The 26,537-nt window shown below is 43.3% G+C and overlaps 1 protein-coding gene across 1 annotated transcript in view; it reads left to right on the top strand.

The window, feature by feature from the left end:
• Nucleotides 1-26,537, top strand: part of LOC141052994 (uncharacterized) — a 128,886-nt gene that overhangs the window by 55,396 nt on the left and 46,953 nt on the right. The window contains 2 exon segments of the mRNA XM_073550317.1: nt 1,029-1,755; nt 11,366-11,711. Of these exon segments, the coding sequence (XP_073406418.1) occupies nt 1,029-1,755; nt 11,366-11,711 (1,073 nt within the window).

Below are 26,537 nucleotides of genomic sequence, written 5' to 3'. Positions count from 1 at the left end.
GTATAATGCACCCCATAGTCCTCCATATAGTATAATGCACCCACCATAGTCCTCCACATAGTATAATGTATTCCTCATAGTCCTACATAATGTATAATGCAGCCCCCACATGCTATCATGCAACCCCCTTATAGTATATGCACACCCCATAGTCCTCCAGTATTATGGCCACCACATACTCAAATATTTTTAAAAAAATCTAATATTCACCTGTCCTCGTATACCTTCCTGCTCCGGTTTCTGCTGCATGTCTCCTCAGTAGCTCCACTGCCCGGCACAACGTGGCACGATGAAGTGACATCATCACATCTCTGTATAAGACACAGAGCGGGAATGATGGGAGAGTGAGCGTCACATGGGTCTCTCTCCTCCATCGTTGATTTCAAGTGTATCGGCATCTAGTGCTGGCACCGGGCCCCCCTCACTCACGAGCCCCACATAGGCCATGTGGTCTGCTGCTATTGGCAGCACACCACTAGCTGCAGACCCTTTGGGAGTGAGGGACCTGGGCAAACCAGGCATCCTAACGCCAGCCCTGCCTCCATCACCAGTGCCATCAGCAGAATGAATGATGGTGGCGACTGGTGACCGAATTCAACATCGCAGGAGCAGAGCCCAGAGGAAATGTGACACACCAATTGCAGAAGCCCTAATTTTACAGAGGGCAGGGAACCAGAGCAGAAGAAAACCCAATAAAGTGACTCCCTTTTGTAAATTGTAACCATCAGTGAATTAATCTATAGGAGGATGAGTAAAAAAATTTTGTTAGTATAATTTTCGCCTCCTTTGCATTTTTTTTTTTAATTCCAATATTTGCGAGGTACAATAAACAAACAGTTGAACATCATGCTCTACTGGTTCATGCCATGAGGTCTTCTATTAGTCTGTGAACTGTCATTGTCTTAGTGAATAATTCAATTTTGCTACATTATTTCCCATTTCTATGGACATTTTGAGTTGAAATGTTAAAATATATACATTTCAAGGATATTTTATCCAAAATTAGTAATTGGTTTTATTCTTGACAGATGACTGTACCAGGAGATCAGAGGGACAACTGACATCTTCAATCTTTAAATCAGACGACATTGAGATTAAAGTTAACGCTATTACTCCAAATATTCAAACCTATCTTCACAGCAAAGATCAGTCACGTGATCCTTTGAAACAGGCCCTACCTTCTGATTCATTGTGTGGAAAATATTTTAACCAGAAATCGATTCTTGTTAAATATAAGAGAATTCATACTTGGAAGAAGCCACATTCATGTTCAGAATGTGGAAAATGTTTTAAACAGAAATCACATCTTGTTAGCCACCAGAGAACTCATACAAGGGAGAAGCCATATTCATGTTCAGATTGTGGAAAATGTTTTAACAGGAAATCACATCTTGTTAGTCACAACAGAATTCACACAGGGGAGAAGCCTTTTTCATGTTCAGAATGTCATAAATGTTTTGGACATAAATCACATCTTATTACACACCAAAGAACTCACACAGGGGAGAAACCATATTCATGTTTACATTGTTTAAAATGTTTTAACCAGAAATCACACTTTGTTAGACACCAGAGAATTCACACAGGTGAGAAGCCTTTTTCATGTTCAGAATGTGGGAAATGTTTTACACGTAAATCATATTTTGTTACACACCAGAGAACTCACACAGGGGAGAAACCATTTTTATGTTCAGAATGTGGAAAATGTTTTGTACAGAAATCAGTTCTTCTTAGTCATGAGAAAACTCACTTACGGTAATAGCCTTTTTCCTGTTCAGAATGTGGAAATATTTTAACCAGAAATTGCATTTAGTTACACACCAGGAAACTCACAAAGGGGAGAAGTCTTTTTCATGTTCAGAATGTAGGAAATGTTTTAACTGAAAATGGTAAATTTATAAACATCAAAAATCCCGCACAGAGAGTCGCTATTATAATACCTAGAATGTGAGAAATGAATTACTGGAAAATCATGTTTTGATGACATTCAGATATAAATCAGTCAGGAAGAATTAATGTATTTTATTCACAAATTGAACTAAAAGCATATAACAGACAGTTGTATAATTAAACAAGAAAAGGAAATTACTTTAGAACTTATTGTATTTTTAGAACTATAAGATGCAATTTTAACACAAATAATGTTGCTATTAAGTGAATGCCTTTTCTAGTCCCGAGCAGCTTCCTGTGATAGAGGGGGGTATCACTAAGGCTAGTTTCACACTAGCGCTTTTGAGCGCAGCGACAGCCTGCGCACGGCCGCCGCTAAGCCCCGCCCCCTGCCGCGCCTCCGCCGGTAGCTCCGCCTACCGGCGCATGACGCTGCATGCGTCCTGCGTCCCCTATCTTTATCACTGGGGGCGCAGGCCGTGCGCAGTATGCGTTTGCCGGCACATGCATCCTTTTGACGGTGCGCCGACCTGCGCCAAACGCAACCTGCTGCAGTTTGGTTGCGCTCGGCGCACCGTCAAAAAGGCGCATGCGCCGCCAAACGCATACTGCGCACGGCATGCGCCCCCAGTGATAAAGATAGGGGACGCAGGACGCATGCAGCGTCATGCGCCGGTAGGCGGAGCTACCGGCGGAGAAGCGGCAGGGGCGGGGCTTAGCGGCGGCCGTGCGCAGGCCGTCGCTGCGCTCAAAAGCGCTAGTGTGAAACTAGCCTAAGACAGCATCCTTTCCGATCATTGAGAGAATTTCTCTCTCCTCCTGCCCCACACCTATATATATGATTGGTGAACAGCATGAGATGAAGGTACAGGGGCCTGCACAGATGCTGCACGTCCTGAGTGAGCAGCTGAAGAACCTTCCACCTGACTAGCTCTTGGATCTTTCACATGACCTGGATTCACCTGCAAAACTGGCTAATGTATACACAGTGTATGTGTATGCAAATGTGTGCATATGTACTAGAGCTGTGTGTGTATGTGTCAGGGATGACAGCCTAGAGATCATGCAGATATCCCCGGTGCCAACAATATGTTCGGGAACAACATTCCGCTACCTCCAATGGTCAGCACTAGTGATGGGCGAACCCCCTGATGTTCGGGATCGGCGGGTTTGCCCAAGTTTTTATGTAGATGACGCAAACTTGCCTCCGAACCCCGAGCTTGGACTTTACCGATATAGGATGGGGTGGGGGGGCTGTAAAACAAAGCATAAAATTAATAATAAACATAATTATACTTACATGTCCAGCGACGCGTCCTCCCATCCCGCTGTCTCCTGGCCACATCTTCCGGGGCCGCTCATTAACTTCGGGCCGTGATGTCAGGGTTCACCCCAGTTCATGACCCTGACGTCACTGCACGAACACTGCCGGATAAGGCCGTAGACTGCTGAGTGTAGTGAATACCGCCGGAAGTTAATGAGTGGCCCCGGAAAACCATGGAACCTTGTGACCGAACATAGTGTTCGGTATGGGGCCAGAACTTTATAGTTCAGGTTCGCCCATCCCTAGTCAGCACAGTTATGTAATTCACTGACAAGTGATGGACAAGGCCACAGCTGTTTTTCAATACTAGACCAGTTTTTGGTGAGCTCACAGTGAACATATAGTGTATACACATTTGATTCAAAGTCCATGGAGTACACAGTTCCAGCCAGGTTTCCATGTATTGATGTGGAAAGTCCAGAATTTTCTTTATTTATTTCATTAAAATACAAGCATGGCTGCTATAGTCATCATTGCGGTTTTTACCCTGACATGGGATAGCCGCACAGAGAGTGCCCAGGAGGTTCTGTACGCGTTTCGAGCGATACACGCTCTTAGACTCAGAATAACCCCAAAGAGCTAACACAGCAGAATATCAAGAAAGTCCACAGGTGCACATAATTAATTATTTAAAATAGACACAGAGAGAAAAAGAAAAACATAAAAACTACAGGAATGTATCCAAAAAGGACAAAAACACAAATATAAGTGAAGTATAATGACATTAAATTAATATATCACATCAACAATAAAATTAAAAAAAAAGCTTTATATGAATATGATTAATAATAAAGCATAAACTCTTTCCTCAAATTCATACCCATAGGTGTTCATGTATCAAGAAGGTAAATCCAAAATGTCTCTCTGTCTCTTAGTAATTTTTCTCTATTTCCACCTCTGGTTCTTTTTTTAATTTGTTCTATAGCATAAATTTGAACGAAAGAAAGATCCCTATTGTGAACAGACACAAAATGCCTCGACACATTGGATATATTGCGGGTTGCGGGCTGAACAATGTGAATACAGGTGCTCCCGAATCCTATCCTTTAATCTACGAATGGTCGAACCCACATATTTTAGGTTACAATGTCTACATCCCACAATATAAACAACAAAGTTTGAATTACAGTTCAAAAAATGTTTTATTTTATATTCTTTGTTGTTTGAGGAATCAAAAAAAGACCGGGTTTTGGATGAAAAGGTGCAGGATCTACAGGGAGACTGACCACATCTGTGGTAGCCCATTACCGATCACCAATTTTTATTTTTATTAGTACTGTATAAACTAGGAGATAAAAAATTCCCCAAAGTTGAGGCTCTCCTAGAGACAATCCTGATCCCATTTTTTAGTAGCTTGTCCATAACATCGTCATTACGGAGTAAATGTAAATTATTATTAATTATTTTACTGATTTCTTTGAGGTATGGACTGTGGGTAAGAACCAGCGTGGGACTATCATTCTGTTGAGTGCTATTTTTATTATGACATTTTGGTTTGAGTAATGTTTCCCTTGTTTTGTTATTTACGATATTAGCTGCTCTATTATAGTCCAGTTTGGAGAGCCACATTGGACTTTGAATCAAATGTGTATACACTATATGTTCACTGTGAGCTCACCAAAAACTTTTGTGGATACATTCCTGTTTTTTTTTTTTTTTCCTTTTCCTCTCTGTGTCTATTTTAAATAATTAATTATGTGCACCTGTGCACTTTCTTGATATTCTGCTGGGTTAGCTCTTTGGGGTTATTCAGAGTCTAAAGGTACTGTCACACTTAGCGATGTACCAGCGATCCCGACCAGCGATATGACGCGGTCAGGATCGCTGGTGCATCGCTAAGTGGTCGCTAGTGAGCTGCCACACAGGCAGATCTCACCAGCGACATCTCTGGGGACAGGGGTCGCTACTTACCTGTCAGACGCGGCAATCCTGACGTCCTCCCGCCCGGCTCCACGCGTCGCTCGTCGTCACAGCAGGAAGCGCCGCAGGAAGCTGACGACGAGAAACAGTCCAGCCTGTTCTCGCGCGATCAGCAATAACCAGCGGGGGAGCGGGTTGTAGGTATCAGACATAGCGATATCGCTAGCAATATCGCTATAACGTCACAAGTTATAGCGATATTGCTAGTGCTATCTCTTAGTGTGACAGGCCCTTAAGAGCGTATATCGCTCGAAACACGTACAGAACCTCCTGGGCACTCTCTGTGCGGCTATCCCATGTCAGGGTAAAAACCGCAATGATGACTATAGCAGCCATGCTTGTATTTTAATGAAATAAAGAGAATTTTGGATTTTACTCCTTGAGCTGGACTTTCCTTTTTCTATGAAGTATTCCAAGACGTCCAAGTGGAGACGTGTCGTTGCTCGGACCTTGCTGCAGCATCAATGAGGGGTGAGCTGAACTAAATCCTTTTTTCTCCAATGTGTACATTTTTCCACTTGTTTTTTTGCTCCCCCTGGTGAAGCAAAGATAGGGCCAAGATAAAAGCAATCGTATCTGACTACTCTTGCTTCCACACGGCTATATACTATTACTTTTGAAAGCCGTCCAGACTCTGCCCTGTTTAAAGGATTTTTTAACAGCACTTGTATACCTTTTTTTTTTTTTTGGCATTATGGATTCTTTGATCCCAATAGAAGGGAACGTGCGGTGAAGGTGTTTCAATCTGTTAATAAATCGATGGATACTCCACCAGATATATTGAACCTCATGCATGAAGTAGAAAAAAAGTCACTAAGTGAAACTAGAACATGGTGGGATAAAACGACACTGGAAAATTATATCCAGTGGAATATCATTCTTCGTGGTCTAAGGATCAAAAAAATACCCACCACTGTGTTTAATGACGACTTCACTGAAGCTTGGAATACTATTTTATCCAACTGCTCGCTGCAATTAATCGTGGAATATGAGAGCCAGGAGTTGATTCAAATACAAGCAGATCTGAATAAAAATCTTTTATCCTTGAAGTCCACTTTGTCTGCGGACACATATGAAAATTTCCAAAAGGATTTAGAAGCAAAAATGCTATCTTTGGAGGATTCTATAGTGGAATTCAAAAAGAAAAAATTCAACAGAGATTTATTTGACTATTCAAATAACCAAGTTTAGGAATGGGGAAGGTGGGAAAGACCAACACAGTCGCCTAAATCCATCTTAAAGAAACGCACTCGCACTTTCTCAAATGCCTCTCGTCAGAATCAAGTTATGTTCTCCTCTTCTGACTTGGAATCATCAGACACATCTGTGGATCCACCATGCGATTTCTCAAGTGATAATCGCACTAAAGTGAACAAGTCTCAGTCTAATTACTATAGGAAACCTCGTAGACTTAATGCCGCTCCAAAAAACGGACAAGGAGGGGAGCAGGAAACACAATAGACACTCCAGCCTTTCTAAAGAATCGATTGAGGAGTTCTCAAAAAATGAATCATTAGATGTTGTCAACCTTTCATCTTTTTCTCTGTCTCCATCTGAAATCAAATTGTTATCCAGAGGTCTGAATTTTGTTCCAACCAATTTAACCCCTTCACTACCAAGGGTGGTTTGCACGTTAACTCCCGGGCCAATTTTTACAATTCTGACCACTGTACCTTTATGAGGTCATAACTCTGGAACGCTTTCATGGATCCCGGTGATTCTGACATTGTTTTCTCGTGACATATTGTACTTCATGGTAGTGGTAAAATTGCATTCAAATAACTTGCGTTTATTTGTGAAAAAAACGGAAATTTGGCGAAAATTTTGAAAATTTTGCAATTTTCCAACTTTGAATTTTTATGCCCTTAAATCACAGCGATACGGCACACAAAAAACTTAATACATAACATTTCCCACATGTTTACTTTACATCAGCACAATTTTGGAACCAAAATTTTTTTTTGTTAGGAAGTTATAAGGGTTAAAAATTGACCAGCGATTTCTCATTTTTGCAACACCATTTTATTTTTAGGGACCACTTCACATTTGAAGCCACTTTGAGGGGTCTATATGATAGAAAATACCCAAAAGTGACACCATTCTAAAAACTGCACCCCTTAAGGTGCTTAAAACCACATTCAAGAAGTTTATTAACCCTTTAGGTGCGTCACAGGAATTTTTTGAATATTAAAAAAAAAAATGAACATTTAACTTTTTTTCACAAAAAAAATACTTCAGGTTCAATTTTCTTTATTTTACCAAGGGTAACAGGAGAAATTGGACTGCAAAAGTTATTGTGCAATTTGTCCTGAGTACGCTGATACCTGATATGTGGGGGGGAACCACTGTTTCGGCGCATGGCAGACCTCAGTAGGGAAGGAGCGCTGTTTGACTTTTTCAATGCAAAATTGGCTGGAATTCAGATCGGACGCCATGTCGCGTTTGGAGAGCCCCTGATGTACCTAAACAGTGGAAACCCCCCAAGTGACCCCATTTTGGAAACTAGACCCCCCAAGGAACTTATCTAGATATGTGGTGAGAACTTTGAACCCACAAGGGCTTCACAGAAGTTTATAACGTACAGCGGTACAATTAAAAAATCATATTTTTTCCACAAAAATGATCTTTTCACCACCAATTTTTATTTTTCCAAGGGTAACAGGACCCTAAAAGTTATTGTGTAATTTGTCCTGAGTACGCTGATACCCGATATGTGGGTGTAAATGACTATTTGGGCGCATAGCAGAGCTCGGAAGGGAAGCAGCGCCATTTGACGTTTTTGGCTAGAATTGAGATCGGACACCATGTCGCGATTGGAAACCCCCTGATGTACCAAAACAGTGGAAACCCCCCACAAATGACACCATTTTGGAATCTAGACCCCCCAAGGAACTTATCTAGATGTGTGGTGAGAACTTTGAACCCCCAAGGGCTTCACAGAAGTTTATAACGTACAGCAGTACAATTAAAAAATCATATTTTTTCCACAAAAATGATCTTTTCACCCTCAATTCTTATTTTTCCAAAAGTAACAGGACCCTAAAAGATATTGTGCAATTTATCCTGAGTACGCTGATACCCCACATGTGGGTGTAAACCACTATTTGGGCGCATGGCAGAGCTCGGAAGGGAAGCAGCGCCATTTGACGTTTTTGGCTGGAATTGAGATCGGACACCATGTCGCGTTAGGAAAGCCCCTGATGTACCAAAACAGTAGAAACCCCCCACAAATGACACCATTTTGGAAACTAGACCCCCCAAGGAACTTATCTAGATGTGTGGTGAGCACTTTGAACCCCCCAGTGCTTCACTGAAGTTTATAACGTCCGGGCGTGAAAATAAAAAAATCGTATTTTTTCCACAAACATGATCTTTTAGTCCCCATTTTTTTATTTTCCCAAGGGCAACAGGAGAAATTGGACCCCAAAAGTTGTTGTCCAATTTGTCCTGAGTACGCTGATACCTCATATGTGGGAGAAAACTACTGTATGGGCACACGTCGGGGCTCGGAAGGGAAGTAGTGACGTTTTGGAATGCAGACTTTGATGGATTGGTCTGCGGGTGTCATGTGCGTTTGGAGAGCCCCTGATGTACCTAAACAGTGGAAACCCCCCACAAGTGACCCCATTTTGGAAACTAGACCCCCTAATGAACTTATCTAGATGTGTGGTGAGCACTTTGAACCCCCCAGTGCTTCACAGAAGTTTATAACGACCGGGCGTGAAAATAAAAATATCGTATTTTTTCAACAAACATCATCTTTTAGTCCCCATTTTTTTTATTTTCCCAAGGGTAACAGGAGAAATTGGACCCCAAAAGTTGTTGTCCAATTTGTCCTGAGTACGCTGATACCTCATATGTGGGAGAAAACTACTGTATGGGCACACGTCGGGGCTCGGAAGGGAAGTAGTGACGTTTTGGAATGCAGACTTTGATGGATTGGTATGCGGGTGTCATGTGCGTTTGGAGAGCCCCTGATGTACCTAAACTATTGAAACTCCCCACAAGTGACCCCATTTTGGAAACTAGACCCCCCACGGAGCTTATCTAGATGTGTGGAGAGCACTTTGAACCCCCAAGTGCTTCACAGAAGTTTATAACGCCTGGGCGTGAAAATAAAAAAAACATTTTTTTCCGCAAAATTATATTTTTGCCCCCAATTTTTTATTTTCCTAAGGGTAACAGGAGAAATTGGACCCCAAAAGTTGTTTTGTAATTTGTCCTGAGTAGGCTGATACCCTACATGTGGGGGTAAAACACTGTTTGGGCACATGGCAGAGCTTGGAAGGGAAGGAGCACCATTTGACTTTTTCAACGCAGAATTGGCTGGAATTGAGATCAGACGCCATGTTGCCTTTGGAGAGCACCTGATGTGCCCAAACAGTGGAAACCCCAAATTATAACTCCAACCCTAACCTCAACACACCCCTAACCCTAATCTGAGCCCTAGCCCTAACCCTAACCCTAGCCCTAACCCTAACCCTAGCCCTAACCCTAGCCCTAACCTAACCCTAACCCTAGCGGGAAAATGGAAATAAATACATTTTCTTTTAGTTTTATTATTTTTCCCTAACTAAGGGGGTGATAACGGGGGGGTTTGATTTACGATTTATGGCGGTTTTTATGTTTGGCGGCTGTCGCACGCTAAAAGACGCTTTTTATTGTAAAAATTGTTTTTGCATCACCACATATTGTGAGCTATAATTTTTCCGTATTTTGACCCACCGAGTCATGTGAGGTCTTATTTTTTGCGGGACGAGTTGACGTTTTTATTGGTACCATTTTCGGGCACGTCACATTTTTTGATCGCTTTTTATTCCGATTTTTGGGGCGCAGAATGAACAAAAACCAGCATTTCATGAATTTCTTTTGGGGGGGTGCGTTTACACCGTTCCGCGTGCGGTAAAATTGATAAAGCGGTTTTATTCTTCGGGTCAGTACGGTTACAGCGATACCTCATTTAGGTCGTTTTTTTATGTTTTGTCGGTTTTTTGCAATGAAAACAATTTTATATAAAAAATAATTATTTTTGTATCGCTTTATTCTGCGAGCTATAACTTTTTTATTTTTTTGCGGATGATGCTGTATGGCAGCTCGTTTTTTGCGGGACAAGATGACGTTTTCAGCGGTACCATGCATATTTATATGCGTCTTTTTGATCGCGCGTTATTGCACTTTTTGTTCGGTGGTATGATAATAAATCATTATTTTTTGCTTCGTTTTTTATTTTTATTTTTTAAGGGGTTCGCTAAAGGGGTTAACTAATGGGACAGTTTTATAGGGCAGGTCATTACGGACACGGCGATACCAAATATGTGTACTTTTATTGTTTTTGGGTTTTTTTATTTTGAAAAAATGGATTTATTGGGGAATATTTTTTTTTTTTTTTACTAATTTATTTAGCGATTTTTTTTTTTTTTTTAATTATTTTTAACACTTTTTTTTTTTTTTTTTTTACTTTATTACCTTGTCCCAGGTGGGACATCACTGTCCTGTGACAGATCGCTGATCTGTCACATCACAGATCACTGTGACAGATCAGCGATCTGACACAGGCACTGCTGCAGACTTCCTCATGCCTGCGCTTTGCAGGCACTGAGGAAGCCAGCTTCCTCAGGCCCCCGAAGGCCCCCGTCGCCATCTTGGATTCGGGGGCCTGGAGGAAAGGAGCCCCCCGCAGCAGCGCTGCACATTGCGCTGCCTTGGGGGGCTCAGGGAAGCACGGAGGGAGCCCCCTCCCTGCCGATGCTTCCCTTTAACCCCCGGTACACCGCGATCGCGTTTGATCGCGGTGTGCAAGGGGTTAACGTGTCGGGGGCGGTCCGTGACCGCCCCTGACACATTGTGCCGGGTGTCAGCTATGATAATTAGCTGACACTCGGCCGCGATTAGCGGCGCTCACCACGTGGGCGCCGCTGATCGCGATGACGTAATATTCCGTCCATGGTAATTAGGTCCATGGTCACATGGACGGAATATTACGTCAATTGTAGGTAAGGGGTTAAATCTGGATGTTTTTTCAACATTGAAAGATATTAATAAATTTATAAGAGATCTCACTATCAGGAGACGCTTTTTTTCGGACAGTGACTCTCAGGCTGCTTATGTGATTCCTTTGGACAACCAATTTTTGGGAAAGAATTTTTTGGAGCAAAGTTGTTTGCTGAGTCTATCTGATATGGAGACTCCTAGCATGTCTTTTGATTCATTAACCTCTTATTTTCCTTTTAGGCTAAAAAACCCACAGTTCTATCCAGTACAGGCTAGAACTAATGAGATGGAAACATTTCAGGAATGTGTTGAGAATGATATTAAAAAACTATCTGACAATTCTGACAATGATTTGGCTGGATTTAATCTTACATCAGCTGAGAGAAAAGCTTTGAAAAATTTGAAATCTAACCCTGATATCATAATTAAAATGTCTGATAAAGGGGGCTCGGTTGTGGTTATGAATTCAGGTGATTATCTTACAGCAGTGAACGAGATGATCTCCAAGGATACAATTTACAATGTTTTACAAGGAGATCCTACCGTTCCTTTTCTCAGCAAATGTAAATCAATCATTGAAGACGGGGTTAAACAGGGTTTTTTTTTTACTAAAAACAGAATATCTTTTGATTGACAATCCTTTCATTCCAAATCTACATGCATTACCTAAAACTCATAAGAATGTATTTGCCCCTCCCATGCGCCCAATAGCGGCAGGCATAGGTTCAATGAATGAACGTTTGGGTCAGTGGTTGGATTCGGTTCTCCAGCCTTTAGTGCATCGTATTCCAGGGTTTGTAAAAGATACAAAAGATGTCTGAGGTATTTTTCACAATGTTTCTTGGCACACAAATTGGACATGGCTTACATGTGACGTAGTTTCCCTACACACGTGTATTGCCCATAACATTGCAATCTCAGCAGTACGTAATCATCTATGCAAATATAGTTCATATTGGATGGAACTACAGAACTACATTGTTGCGGTGTTACAATTTTTGCTGTCCCACAATTACTTCTTATTCAATGAGAAATTCTATCTGCAGAATAGTGGTGTGTCGATGGGGGCCAAGTTCTCCCCTTCGGTCGCTGACTTGGTGATGGCATGGTGGGAGGAGCTGTTTATTTTTGATGTAAATAATCCTTTCTTGGAAAACATTGAATGGTATATAAGATACATAGATGACCTGCTCATCATATGGAAGGGTGACGTCTGCCTCATTCCTCTTTTTATTGATTACATTAATGTTAATCAATTTAATTTGAAATTCATACATAGTTTTGATAGGTCTACAATTTGTTATTTAGATCTTCGTTTAGTTGGGATACCGCCACAGTGCATTTCCTCCTCCACACATCGCAAAGAGGTTGCCGGCAATACAATCTTGCATGCACATTCCTTCCACCCCGCTCACACAATTAAGGCGATTCCTGTGGGTGAATTAATCAGAGCAAAGAGAAATTGCAGTGAAACTTCGTCTTTTGATAGGGAATTTATTTCTATAAAAAATCGTTTAAATAAACGTGGCTATCCAGACTGGACTATAATAGAGCAGCTAATATCGCAAATAACAAAACAAGGTAAACATTACTCAAACCGAAATGTCATCATAAAAATAGAACCCAACAAAATGATAGTCCCACACTGGTTCTTACCTACAGTCCATACTTTAAAGAAAATCGGTAAAATAATCAATAATAATTTACATTTACTCCTTAATGACGATGTTATGGATAAGTTATTAAAAATGGGATCAGGATTGTCTCTAGGAGAGCCTCAACTTTGGGGAATTTTTTATCTCCTAGTTTATACAGTACTAATAAAAATAAAAATTGGTGATCGGTAATGGGCTACCACAGATGTGGTCAGTCTCCCTGTAAAACCTGCACCTTTTCATCCAAAACCCTATCCTTTTTTGATTCCTCAAACAACAAAGAATATAAAATAAAACATTTTTTGCACTGTAATTCAAACTTTGTTGTTTATATTGTGGGATGTACACACTGTAACCTAAAATATGTGTGTTCGACCATTCGTAGATTAAAGGATAGGATTCGGGAGCACCTGTATGACATTGTTCAGCCCACAACCCGCAATATATCCAATGTATCGAGGCATTTTGTGTCTGTTCACAATAGGGATCTTTCTTTCATTAACCCCTTAAGCCCCAAGGGTGGTTTGCACGTTAATGACCTTGCCAATTTTTACAATTCTGACCACTGTCCCTTTATGAGGTAATAACTCTGAAACGCTTCCATGGATCCCGGTGATTCTGACATTGTTTTCTCGTGACATATTGTACTTCATGTTAGTGGTAAAATTTCGTTCAAATAACTTGCGTTTATTTGTGAAAAAAATGGAAATTTGGCAAAAATTTTGAAAATTTCGCAATTTTCCAACTTTGAATTTTTATGCCCTTAAATCACAGAGATGCGGCACAGAAAAAACTTGATAAGTAACATTTCCCACATGTTTACTTTACATCGGCACAATTTTGGAACCAAAATTTTCTTTGTTAGGAAGTTATAAGGGTTAAAAATTGACCAGCGATTTCTCATTTTTGCAACACCATTTTATTTTTACGGACCACATCACATTTGAAGCCACTTTGATGGGTCTATATGATAGAAAATACCCAAAAGTGACACCATTCTAAAAACTGCACCCCTTAAGGTGCTCAAAATCACATTCAAGAAGTTTATTAACCCTTTAGGTGCGTCACAGGAATTTTTTGAATATTTAAAAAAAATGAACATTTAACTTTTCTTCACAAAAAAAATACTTCAAGTTCAAATTTTTTTATTTTACCAAGGGTAACAGGAGAAATTGGACGGCAAAAGTTATTGTGCAATTTGTCCTGAGTACGCTGATACCTGATATGTGGGGGGGGACCACTGTTTCGGTGCATGGCAGACCTCAGCAAGGAAGGAGCGCCGTTTGACTTTTTCAATGCAAAATTAGCTGGAATTCAGATCGGACGCCATGTCGCGTTTGGAGAGCCCCTGATGTACCTAAACAGTGGAAACCCCCCACAAGTGACCCCATTTTGGAAACTAGACCCCCCAAGGAACTTATCTAGATATGTGGTGAGAACTTTGAACCCACAAGGGCTTCACAGAAGTTTATAACGTACAGCGGTACAATTAAAAAATCATATTTTTTCCACAAAAATGATATTTTCACCCCCAATTTTTATTTTTCCAAGGGTAACAGGACCCTAAAAGTTATTGTGCAATTTGTTCTGAGTACGCTGATACCCCATATGTGGGTGTAAATGACTATTTGGGCGCATGGCAGAGCTCGGAAGGCTAGCAGCGCCATTTGACGTTTTTGGCTGGAATTGAGATCGGACACCATGTCGCGATTGGAAAACCCCTGATGTACCAAAACAGTGGAAACCCCCCACAAATGACACCATTTTGGAAACTAGACCCCCCAAGGAACTTATCTAGATGTGTGGTGAGAACTTTGAACCCCCAAGGGCTTCACAGAAGTTTATAACATACAGCCGTACAATTAAAAAATCATATTTTTTCCATAAAATGATCTTTTCACCCTCAATTCTTATTTTTCCAAGGGTAACAGGACCCTAAAAGATATTGTGCAATTTGCCCTGAGTACTCTGATACCCCACATGTGGGGGTAAACCACTATTTGGGCGCATGGCAGAGCTCGGAAGGGAAGAAGCGCTATTTGACGTTTTTGACTGGAACTGAGATCGGACACCATGTCGCGTTTGGAAAGCTCCTGATGCACCAAAACAGTAGAAACCCCCCACAAATGACACCATTTTGGAAACTAGACCCCCCAAGGAACTTATCTAGATGTGTGGTGAGCACAGTGCTTCACAGAAGTTTAGAACGCCCGGGCGTGAAAATAAAAAAATCGTATTTTTTCCACAAACATGATCTTTTAGTCACCATTTTTTTTCATTTTCCCAAGGGTACAAGGAGAAATTGGACCCCAAGAGTTGTTGTCCAATTTGTCCTGAGTACACTGATAACTCATATGTGCAAGAAAACTACTGTATGGGCACACGTCGGGGCTCGGCAGGGAAGTAGTGACGTTTTGGAATGCAGACTTTGATGGAATGGTCTGCGGGTGTCATGTTGCTTTTGGAGAGCCCCTAATGTACCTAAACAGTGGAAACCCCCCACAAATGACCCCATTTTGGAAACTAGACCCCCTAAGGAACTTATCTAGATGTGTGGTGAGCACTTTGAACCCCCAAGGGCTTCACAAAAGTTTATAATGCCAAGGTATGAAAATAAAAAAATCGTATTTTTCCCACAAACATGATCAATTAGTCTCCAATTTTTTTATTTTCCCAAGAGTAACAGGAGAAATTGGACCCCATAAGTTGTTGTCCAATTTGTTCTGAGTACGCTGATACCTCATATGTGGGAGAAAACTACTGTATGGGCACACGTCGGGGCTCGGAAGGGAAGTAGTGACGTTTTGGAATGCAGACTTTGATGGATTGGTCTGTGGGTGTCATGTGCATTTGGAGAGCCCCTGATGTACCTAAACTATTGAAACTCCCCACCAGTGACCCCATTTTGGAAACTAGACCCCCCACGGAACTTATCTAGATGTGTGGTGAGCACTTTGAACCCCCAAGTGCTTCACAGAAGTTTATAACGCCTGGGCGTGAAAATAAAAAAAATCATTTTTTCCACAAAAATAATATTTTTGCCCCCAATTATTTATTTTCCTAAGGGTAACAGGAGAAATTGGACCCCAAAAGTTGTTTTGCAATTTGTCCTGAGTATGCTGATACCCTATATGTGGGGGTAAAACACTGTTTGGGCGCATAGCAGAGCTTGGAAGGGAAGGAGCACCATTTGACTTTTTCAACGCAGAATTGGCTGGAATTGAGATCAGACGCCATGTTGCATTTGGAGAGCACCTGATGTGCCCAAACAGTGGAAACCCCTCAATTCTAACTCCAACCCTAACCCCAACACACCCCTAACCCTAGCCCTAACCCTAATGGGAAAATGGAAATAAATACTTTTTTTATTTTATTATTTTTCCCTAACTAAGGGGGTGATAACGGGGGGTTTGATTTACTATTTATGGCGGTTTTTATGTTTGGCGGCTGTCGCACGCTAAAAGACGCTTTTTATTGTAAAAATAGTTTTTGCATCACCACATATTGAGAGCTATAATTTTTCCGTATTTTGACCCACCGAGTCATGTGAGGTCTTATTTTTTGCGGATGATGCTGTATGGCGGCTCGTTTTTTGCGGGACAAGATGACGTTTTCAGCGGTACCATGGATATTTATATGTGTCTTTTTGATCGCGCGTTATTGCACTTTTTGTTCGGTGGTATGATAATAAATCATTATTTTTTGCTTCGTTTTTTATTTTTATTTTTTAAGGGGTTCGCTAAAGGGGTTAACTAATGGGACAGTTTTATAGGGCGGGTCGCTACGGACGCTGCAATAGCAAATATGTGTACTTTTATTGTTTTTTTTTATTTTCAACAAATGAATTCATTGGGGAATATTTGTTTTTTTTTTACTTATTTATTTAGCGATTTTTTTTTTTTTAATTATTTTTACTCTTTTTTTTTTTTTCACTTTATTACATAGTCCCAGGTGGGACATCACTGTCCTGTGACAGATCGCTGATCTGTCACATCACAGATCACTGTGACAGATCAGAAATCTGTCACAGGCAGTTCTGCAGACTTCCTCATCCCTGCGCTTTGCAGGCAGTGAGGAAGTCCGCTCCCTACAGGCCCCTGAAGGCCCCCGTCGCCATCTTGGATCCGGGGGCCTGTAGGGAAGGAGTCCCCCGCAGCAGCGCTATACATTGCGCTGCCGCGGGGGGCTGAGGGAAGCACAGAGGGAGCCCCCTCCCTGCCGATGCTTCCCTTTAACCCCTGGTACACCGCAATCGTGTTTGATCGTGGTGTACAAGGGGTTAACGTGTCGGGGGCGGTCCGTGACCGCCCCTGACACATTGTGCCGGGTGTCAGCTGTGATAATCAGCTGACACCCGGCCGCGATCAGCGGCGCTCACCAATTTGTTCTATAGCATAAATTTTAACCCCTTTCTGCCATTAGGCGTACTATCCCGTCCTTGGGAATTAAGTCCCAGGGCACATGGACGGGATAGTACATCTAATGGCAGAAAGGGGTTAAAATGTATGCTATAGAGCAAATTAAAAAAAGAACCAGAGGTGGAAATAGAGAAAAATTACTAAGAGACAGAGAGGCATTTTGGATTTACCTTCTTGATACACGAACGCCTATGGGTATGAATTTGAGGAAAGAGTTTATGCTTTATTAATCATATTAATATAAAGTTTTTTAAAAATTTTTTATTGTTGATGTGATATATTAATTTATTTTCATGTATACTTCACTTATGTTTGTATTTTTGCCCTTTTGGATACATTCCTGTTGTTTTTTTTTTTCTTTTTCTCGCTGTGTCTATTTTAAATAATTAATTATGTGCACCTGTGCACTTTCTTGACATTCTGCTGTGTTAGCGCGTACAGAACCTCCTGGGCACTCTCTGTGCGGCTATCCCATGTCAGGGTAAAAACCGCAATGATGACTATAGCAGCCATGCTTGTATTTTAATGGAATAAAGAGAATTTTGACTTTTACTCCTTGAGCTGGACTTTCCTTTTTCTATGACGTATTCCAAGAGGTCCAAGTGGAGACGTGTCCTTGCTCGGACCTTACTGCAGCATCAATGAGGGGTGAGCTGAACTAAATCCTTTTTTCTCCATATTGATATGGAAAACTTTAGGAGAAACTCAAAAGGTTTCATACGTTTTCCAGTTTTGATCAAATCACAGAGACAATTGATTGAAGGCAAGGGCACACAATCCGTGTCTGTCAATGACCCAGGCTTGTCTGAATCTCGGCTGCTCAGTCACGAGTCTTTATTACAGCCACAAAGATAAGGAAAAGTGGGAATGGATTAATACATTAAATTACCTAAGAAAGAAGCTATGAACGTTGGGAATAACAAAGTTGTAAATTATGGATTTGTCTGATTTCAAACTGGCTCTTTCCAGTTTCATATGCCTTCTGTAACAAGGAAAATTTAACACATACAACACCCTGTGTTATTGCGTTTATGAATAACACTTATAAAAATAATACAAGCACACAAAATTATCAAAGATTTATAGACAAACTGTCAAAATGATCATCAAAGCAAAGTATAAAATACTCATAAGGCTGTGTGCACCGTGCATTTATGGTGCATTTTTTGCAGCTTTTTTCTTTGCGGAATTGGCCCAAAAATGCTAGGGAATCCTTATGCCAGCAAAGTCAATGAGAATCCTGAAGTGCTGTGCCATGATCAGTATTTTTCCTTTCAGGATTTGTTGTGCTTTTAAATCCACAGTATGTCAATTTTTCGTGTGTTTTTGCCACGTTTTTCACCCCTTGACTTCAATTGAGTCAGTTAAATACTCAGCAAAAACACAAGTATAAAAATGTTTGCAGACTTGCTGCATCTTTTGCTCCTATATTGGGAGTTTCCCGTGCTGTCATCTGTGTGCCAGCTCGAGAAACACTGGTGGCTTTTGTCGGCGGTAAGATTGTTACCTCTGGTAGGAGCTCTGCGGGTCACTGTCAAATGTCAGCAAGAGTCCGCAGCTGTGACACTGACCGGTGGTAAAAAGCTTACTGCCAATCACAGGCTTCGGCTGATGAGACTACTACTCCCATCAGCCTATGCCTAATGCTGTTAACAGCGAAAGCATGCAACACTGATGGGCGTAGTCATCAGCCGGCGCCTGTGCTCAAAGTAGAGAAAAAAAGTTAAATTAAATGTTGAAATAAAACACATACTCACCTTAATCCATAAAGGCCTGGTCTTCTGTAAAAAAAATAAATACAAAAAACAACAATACTCACATTATCACCTAATTCCCAAAGTCCATGTCATCTGTAAAAGAGAAAAAATAATAAACCACCATATGCCTCATCTATCTGCCTTAATGCATAGTCACACAATGATTCGGTTCACCTGTAGAGCAGTCACATCAGCTGATGCGACTTCTCTACCTGGCAGCCGACTATACACTGACAGGGGCATGTAATCACTGCTGCAGTGTGTAGCACTGACTGGCGAACCTCATGGCACCACCGGTGCATAAGAAAGTTCTCACGCATCAGCGCCGTCAGTTTATCAGTGTTCATCAGCAGATGAACCCAGGTGAAACTTTCACTACACACTGACACAGGAGCGATCACCTACTATGTCAGTGTGAGCCTGCTGTCCTTCAGAGATGATGTAACTGCTCTCACAGTCATAAGGATCGTCGTGGGACATTATGATTTATCTCTTCACTTTGGACAGGTGAGGAATATGGTGGTTGTTTTTTTTTCAGGGGACAAGGGCATCGGGGATTATTTGTTAGGGTGAATATAATGTGTTTTTTATTTTTTAATAAATGTGTAAAACTTTATGGCCATTTATTTCAAATAAAGGACTGTATTATGGTGTTTTTTGCTTACAATTTCAATATAGGGTTAGTAATCGGGGTGTCTTATAGATGCATCTTCATTACTAACCCCTGGGCTTCATGTCAGCTGCCAATAGAAGGCATGAATCTCCCCCCAACTATCACCTCACTTGCCACTTGCTCAAGGGCAAGTGGGAAGATCGAGGCTAAGCACCAGATTTGGTGCATGTTATTGATGTGGCATTTCTGAGGCGGCTGACAGCTGATGTTTTTAGTTTGGAAGGGGGCCAATAACCATGGCCCTAAACAAGGCTATTAATATCAGCCTGCCCGCCAACGATCTGTGCTTTAATGGCCCAAATATTTACATTTATCCTGATTACTCAGCCGAGGTGCAAAAGCAGAGGATGCCATATGGTGCAGTGAAGAAAAGACTGAGAGACTTGGCTTTGGCTTACTATACCTTATATCCGGCAAAGCTCAGGGTTGTGGCCCTGGGAACAGTGCATTTTTTCCAAACACTGGAGGAGGCCGAGAAATGGCTCGACTTAAACAAGCGGCTCCAGGCAGATAAGGACAGAGGGAAGTGAGTGGAGTGAAATGCTGCACTGTGTCATGCCATTTTTTGACAAAAAGAAACTAAAAGACGGTGTTATATGGAGGTTTCTGGTTCCTGCATATTAACTGATTTTAACTATGGAGGGACTGATTGTAATAATAATGTCTATATGCATATGCGGAGGAGGTGTGGGAGAGTTTTAGGTAGATCATGGTTCAGAGGTAACGTTTATAGGGGAGCTAGACGTTGGAATACCCACTCTCTGGTAAGAGAGGGAAAAATACAACGGGAGCACTGTTATGGTTTGTTGGGTTACTGTATATGGGGAGGAGGGTGGGGGATAATTGTTTAGGGAAGAGTTTTATTGCATACAGAGAGCTGCAAGATATTTTTCAAGGGTCGGGAACTTGTATGTATAGAATTGTATGATGGGTGATAGAATTAAAATCCTTAGTTGGAATTTGAGAGGACAGTCAGAGGGAACACGAAGAACGGCGATCATGGAATATGCTAGGAAGAGGAGGCCAGATATTCTATGCCTCCAGGAGACTCATTTACTACGGGAAAAGGTGGAGGTGTTGAAGAGGAGGTGGATTGGGAGAGCATATCATTCCACATATTTTTCATATGCTAGAGGGGTCTCTTTATTAATAGGAGCGTCTACGCCATTTGAAGAAATTGAAAGCCATGTTGATAGTGAAGGACAGTATATTTTTGTTGTTTGTAAAATTTATGGGCAATCACTAGGTATAGTAGCTATGTACATACCACCGCCATATAGCGGGAAAAAGTTATGTGAGGTTATGGAATTATTTAAGCGGGGTACGGGATTACCATTACTTATTATTGGTGATTTCAATAATGTTATAGATGAGGGGTGGGATAGACATAAACAGAGTGCAGGTAAAAGCATTAGTAAATTGACGGCATTTGGGAATTATATTAAAGAGATTGGAATGATGGACCTGTGGACGGTGAGAAATGAGAATGCGGTGTGCTACTCTTGTTTTTCTGCGATGCATGGGTCTCTCTCACGAATAGATATGGCACTGGGAAATGAGCTAATGGCACAACTCGTCTGTGGAGTGGAATACCTCCCAAGGGTGATTTTGGACCATAAGCCTATAGAATTGTCCACCCGCTCTGTACACCCGTGGCTCCGCTACAGGGCCAGCGTCAGCACCCGGCGTACCCGGGCAAGTGCCGGGGCCCTGACGAGACGGGGGGGCCCACTCGGCATCTGAACAAGTTTATTTTTATTTATAAGTCCAGGGTCGGTCCCTCGCCCTCCCCAAAACATCATATTCACCACTATCTTTTTTCCTGTGAGAGCGCGCGGTCCACATGTTACCACTCATTAAGGTCGTGAATATGGATGCCACTCCACTCCCATAGGCATGGCGCCCATATTCATGACCTTAATGAGCGGTACCACGTGACCGCGCGCTCTCACAGGAAAAAGTTACCGGCGCCTGGACTCAGGTGAGCGGCTTTGAGAATGAGTGGCGGCGGGGCCTGGGGAGATGATAGTGAGTGAGGGGGAAATGAGCCCAGCGGGGGAGATGAGAGTGAGCTGGGGGGTAATGAGCCCAGCGGGGGAGATGAGAGTGAGTGGGGGGGAAATGAGCCCAGCGGGGGAGATGAGAGTGAGCCAGGGGGAAATGAGCCCGGGGGGAGATGAGTGAGCAGGGGGGGAATGAGCCCAGCGGAGATGAGAATGAGCCCAGCGGGGGAGATGAACCCATTCTCTATGGGGCATCATATGGGGCCCATTCTATATGTATGGAGCATTATATGGGGCCCATTATCCTGTTTGGAGCATTATATGGGGCCCATTATCCTGTCTGGAGCATTATATAGGGCCCATAAACCTGTATGGAGCATTATATGGGGCCCATTATCCTGTTTGGATCATTATATGGGGCCCATTAGCCTGTTTGGAGCATTATATGGGGCCCATTATCCTGTTTGGAGCATTATATGGGGCCCATTATCCAGTATGGAGCATTATATAGGGCCCATTATCCTGTATGGAGCATTTTATGGGGCCCATTATCCTGTATGGAGCATTATATGGGGCCCATTCTGTTTGGAGCATTATATGGGGCCCATTATCCTGTTTGGAGCATTATATGGGGCCCATTATCCTGTTTGGAGCATTATATGGGGCCCATTATCCTGTTTGGAGCACTATATGGGGCCCATTATACTGTATGGAGCATTATATGGGGCCCATTATCCAGTATGAAGCATTATATGAGGCCCATTACCTGTTTGGAGCATTACATGGTGTCCATTATTCTGTATGGAGCATTATATGGGGCCCATTATTCTGTATGATACATTATATGATGTCCATTATTCTGTATGAAGTATTATATGGGGCCAATTCTGTATGGAGCAATGTATGGGGCCTATTCTGTATGGAGTATTATATGGGGTCCATTCTGTATGAAGTATTATATGCTGTCCATTATTCTGTATGGAGCACTATATGGGGCCCATTATTCTGTATGGATCATTATATTGGACCCGTTATTCTGTATGGATCATTATCTTGGGCCCGTTATTCTGTATGGAGCATTATATTGGGCCCGTTATTCTGTATGGAGCATTATATTGGGACCGTTATTCTGTATGGAGCATTATATTGGGCCCATTATTCTGTATGGAGCATTATATTGGGCCCATTATTCTGTATGGAGCATTATATGGTTTCCATTATTCTGTATGGAGCATTATATGAGGCCCATTTTCTGTATGGAGTGCTGTATGGAGCATTGTATGGGGCCCATTATTCTGTATAGAGCATTATAAGATGTTCATTATTATGTAAGGAGCATTATATGAGGACCCTTTTTCTGTATGAAGCAATATATGGGGTCCATTATTCTGTATGAAGCAATATATGGGGCTTATTATACTGTATGAAGCAATATATGGGGCTCATTATATTATATGGAGCAATATATGGGGCTCATTATTCTGTATAAAGCAATATTTGGGGCTCATTATATTGTATGGAGCATGATATGAGGCTCATTATTCTTTATGAAGCAATATATGGGGCCCAATAAATTGTATGGAAGACTATGTAATGCCCAGAATACTGTATGGAGTTCTATACTGTCCGGTCTTAAATGAAAACTTTTGAATCTCCACTAGGGCACGCACTGTGCTCTGCAAGGATTTGCTGGTTTCTGAGCTATTGTAGAATTTACAATAGAGATCACTCATGTAATGTAAGAAATAAGTGATAGATTTGGCATTATACTATACCTATATTTCTTTGCCGTATCTGTGCATCATGAATTGTGGTACGTGTTAAAGGGGCCCACGAAAAACCTGGAGCCGGCCCTGCTCCGCTCCGTACACCTCGTACACACACGGCTCCGCTCCGTACACCTCGTACACACACGGCTCCGCTCCGTACACCTCGTACACACACGGCTCCGCTCCGTACACCTCGTACACACACGGCTCCGCTCCGTACACCTCGTACACACACGGCTCCGCTCCGTACACCTCGTACACACACGGCTCTGCTCCGTACACCTCGTACACACACGGCTCTGCTCCGTACACCTCGTACACACACGGCTCTGCTCCGTACACCTCGTACACACACGGCTCTGCTCCGTACACCTCGTACACACACGGCTCTGCTCCGTACACCTCGTACACACACGGCTCTGCTCCGTACACCTCGTACACACACGGCTCCGCTCCGTACACCTCGTACACACACGGCTCCGCTCCGTACACCTCGTACACACGCGGCTCCGCTCCGTACACCTCGTACACACGCGGCTCCGCTCCGTACACCTCGTACACACGCGGCTCCGCTCCGTACACCTCGTACACACGCGGCTCCGCTCCGTACACCTCGTATACACACGGCTCTGCTCCGTACACCTCGTACACACACGCTCCGTACACCTCGTACACACGTGGCTCCGCTACATACACCTCGTACACACGCGGCTCCGCTCCGTACGCCTCGTACACACGCGGCTCCGCTCCGTACACCTCGTACACACACGGCTCCGCTCCGTACACCTCGTACACACACGGCTCCGCTCCGTACACCTCGTACACACACGGCTCCGCTCCGTACACCTCGTACACACACGGCTCCGCTCCGTACACCTCGTACACACACGGCTCCGCTCCGTACGCCTCGTACACACACGGCTCCGCTCCGTACGCCTCGTACACACACGGCTCCGCTCCGTACGCCTCGTACACACGCGGCTCCGCTACATACGCCTCGTACACACGCGGCTCCGCTCCGTACACCTCGTACACACGCGGCTCCGCTCCGTACACCTCGTACACACGCGGCTCCGCTCCGTACACCTCGTACACACGCGGCTCCGCTCCGTACACCTCGTACACACACGGCGCGGCTCCGCTCCGTACACCTCGTACACACACGGCTCCGCTCCGTACACCTCGTACACACACGGCTCCGCTCCGTAGGCCTCGTACACACACGGCTCCGCTCCGTACACCTCGTACACACGCGGCTCCGCTCCGTACACCTCGTACACACGCGGCTCCTCTTCGTACACCTCGTACACACGCGGCTCCGCTCCGTACACCTCGTACACACGCGGCTCCGCTCCGTACACCTCGTACACACACGGCTCCGCTCCGTACACCTCGTACACACGCGGCTCCGCTCCGTACGCCTCGTACACACGCGGCTCCGCTACATACGCCTCGTACACACACGGCTCCGCTCCGTACACCTCGTACACACGCGGCTCCTCTTCGTACACCTCGTACACACGCGGCTCCGCTCCGTACACCTCGTACACACGCGGCTCCGCTCCGTACACCTCGTACACACACGGCGCGGCTCCGTACACCTCGTACACACGCGGCTCCGCTCCGTACACCTCGCACACACACGGCTCTGCTACATCCCCCCTGTAAACCCCTCCTGACCCCACACAGAAACTTCCCCTCATCCAGCACCATGACAACCAGCACAGCAGAGTCCTGCATACACTGAGGCCCCTGATCATGTGACCCCTGACTCCTCCCCTCCTGTGACCTCATCCCAGGTCCTGTGCGCACAGAGCAGCCATATATGTGGAGTGCGGCTCTGCAGGTGGAGGTAGGTGCTGGAGATTCCCCATTACTGGGCACAGGGGGCAGTAACCCCTTCATTACTGGGCACAGGGGGCAGTAACCCCTCCATTACTGGGCACAGGGGGCAGTAACCCCTTCAGTGCCGACACTACTGGCCCTCTGCCTCCCTTATCTCTAGTGCTGGGACCTTTCTCTTCTCTCCCATGTCACACAGTAAGCCATATATCTGGGGTGGCCTCTAGATTAGAGGCTCCTGTGAGATTCTCCGTCCTCCCAGCAACTCCTCTCTAGACGGCTGGAGGTGATTCCAGTAGCCTTATAGACTCCATGCAGAGAGAGTGGGAAGAAATGGTTTATCAGGAGACTTTTCTGGAATGCAAATTATATATATATATACATACACACACACACCTGCTTTAGAAATGTAAAGATTTTGTGGCTTTGTAACTCCCTAAGGACCACTGATACGCATTAAAACGGTGGTGGTTAAAGGTTCTCATTCCCTCATCGCCATTTTAAAACAGCGATCAGGAATAAGGGTATAGCGCCACCCAGCGGCCGCAATTCCTGCGGTTGTCAGCTGTACATGACCCAATATATGGACACTAAACCGGCATATTTGCACTTCTGCTAAAATAAAGCCTGGCGTGGAAATGATAAATTAGTCAATGCAGCTGTAGATGAATTAATGGAGAGGTGCAGTTTCTACAATGGGGTCATTTTTGGAGGGTTTTCTGATGTTCTGGCACCTTCGGGGCTCCGCAAATGTCTCCCGCAAACTATTCTAGCTAAATCTGGTCTACAAAAGACAAAGGGTGCGCCTTCCTTCTCAGCCCTGACTTGTCGCCTACCAGTAATGACATTTTTACCACTAAAATATTTCCACTTCTCAATGTTATAAAATTCTGTGAGGCACCTATGGGTTCAAAATATTCTCTACACCCCTAGATGAATTCCTTCGGCGGTGAAGTATGGGGTTACCTTGGGGGTTTCTCTTGTTGTGGGACCTAAGGGGCTCGGCTAAAGAATCCAACAGTATATTCCATCAAAATTTGCACTCGAAAAGCAAAGTAGCGCTTCTTACCACATGTGGGGTCCTGCCAAATTCGGGAGAAATTGCATTAAAAAATTGTCAGGTCCAATTACTTCCCTAGTGTAAATCATAAATTTGGTGCTAAAACGATATTTTACAGGAAAAAAAAATTTTTTTTGCTCTTACATCTAAATGTTCTTGGGTTTCGTAAATCACATGTAGTTTAAAAATGCTCAATACACCCCTAGATGAAATAATTGAGTGGCCTAATTTCCAA

The sequence above is a fragment of the Dendrobates tinctorius genome, unplaced genomic scaffold (assembly GCF_039654945.1).
Source record: "Dendrobates tinctorius isolate UK_male_01 unplaced genomic scaffold, ASM3965494v1 ptg000164l, whole genome shotgun sequence".
NCBI lineage: Eukaryota > Metazoa > Chordata > Amphibia > Anura > Dendrobatidae > Dendrobates > Dendrobates tinctorius.
The sequence above is the reverse complement of the archived record's forward strand: the minus strand, read 5'-3'. Positions and strand labels throughout refer to the sequence as shown.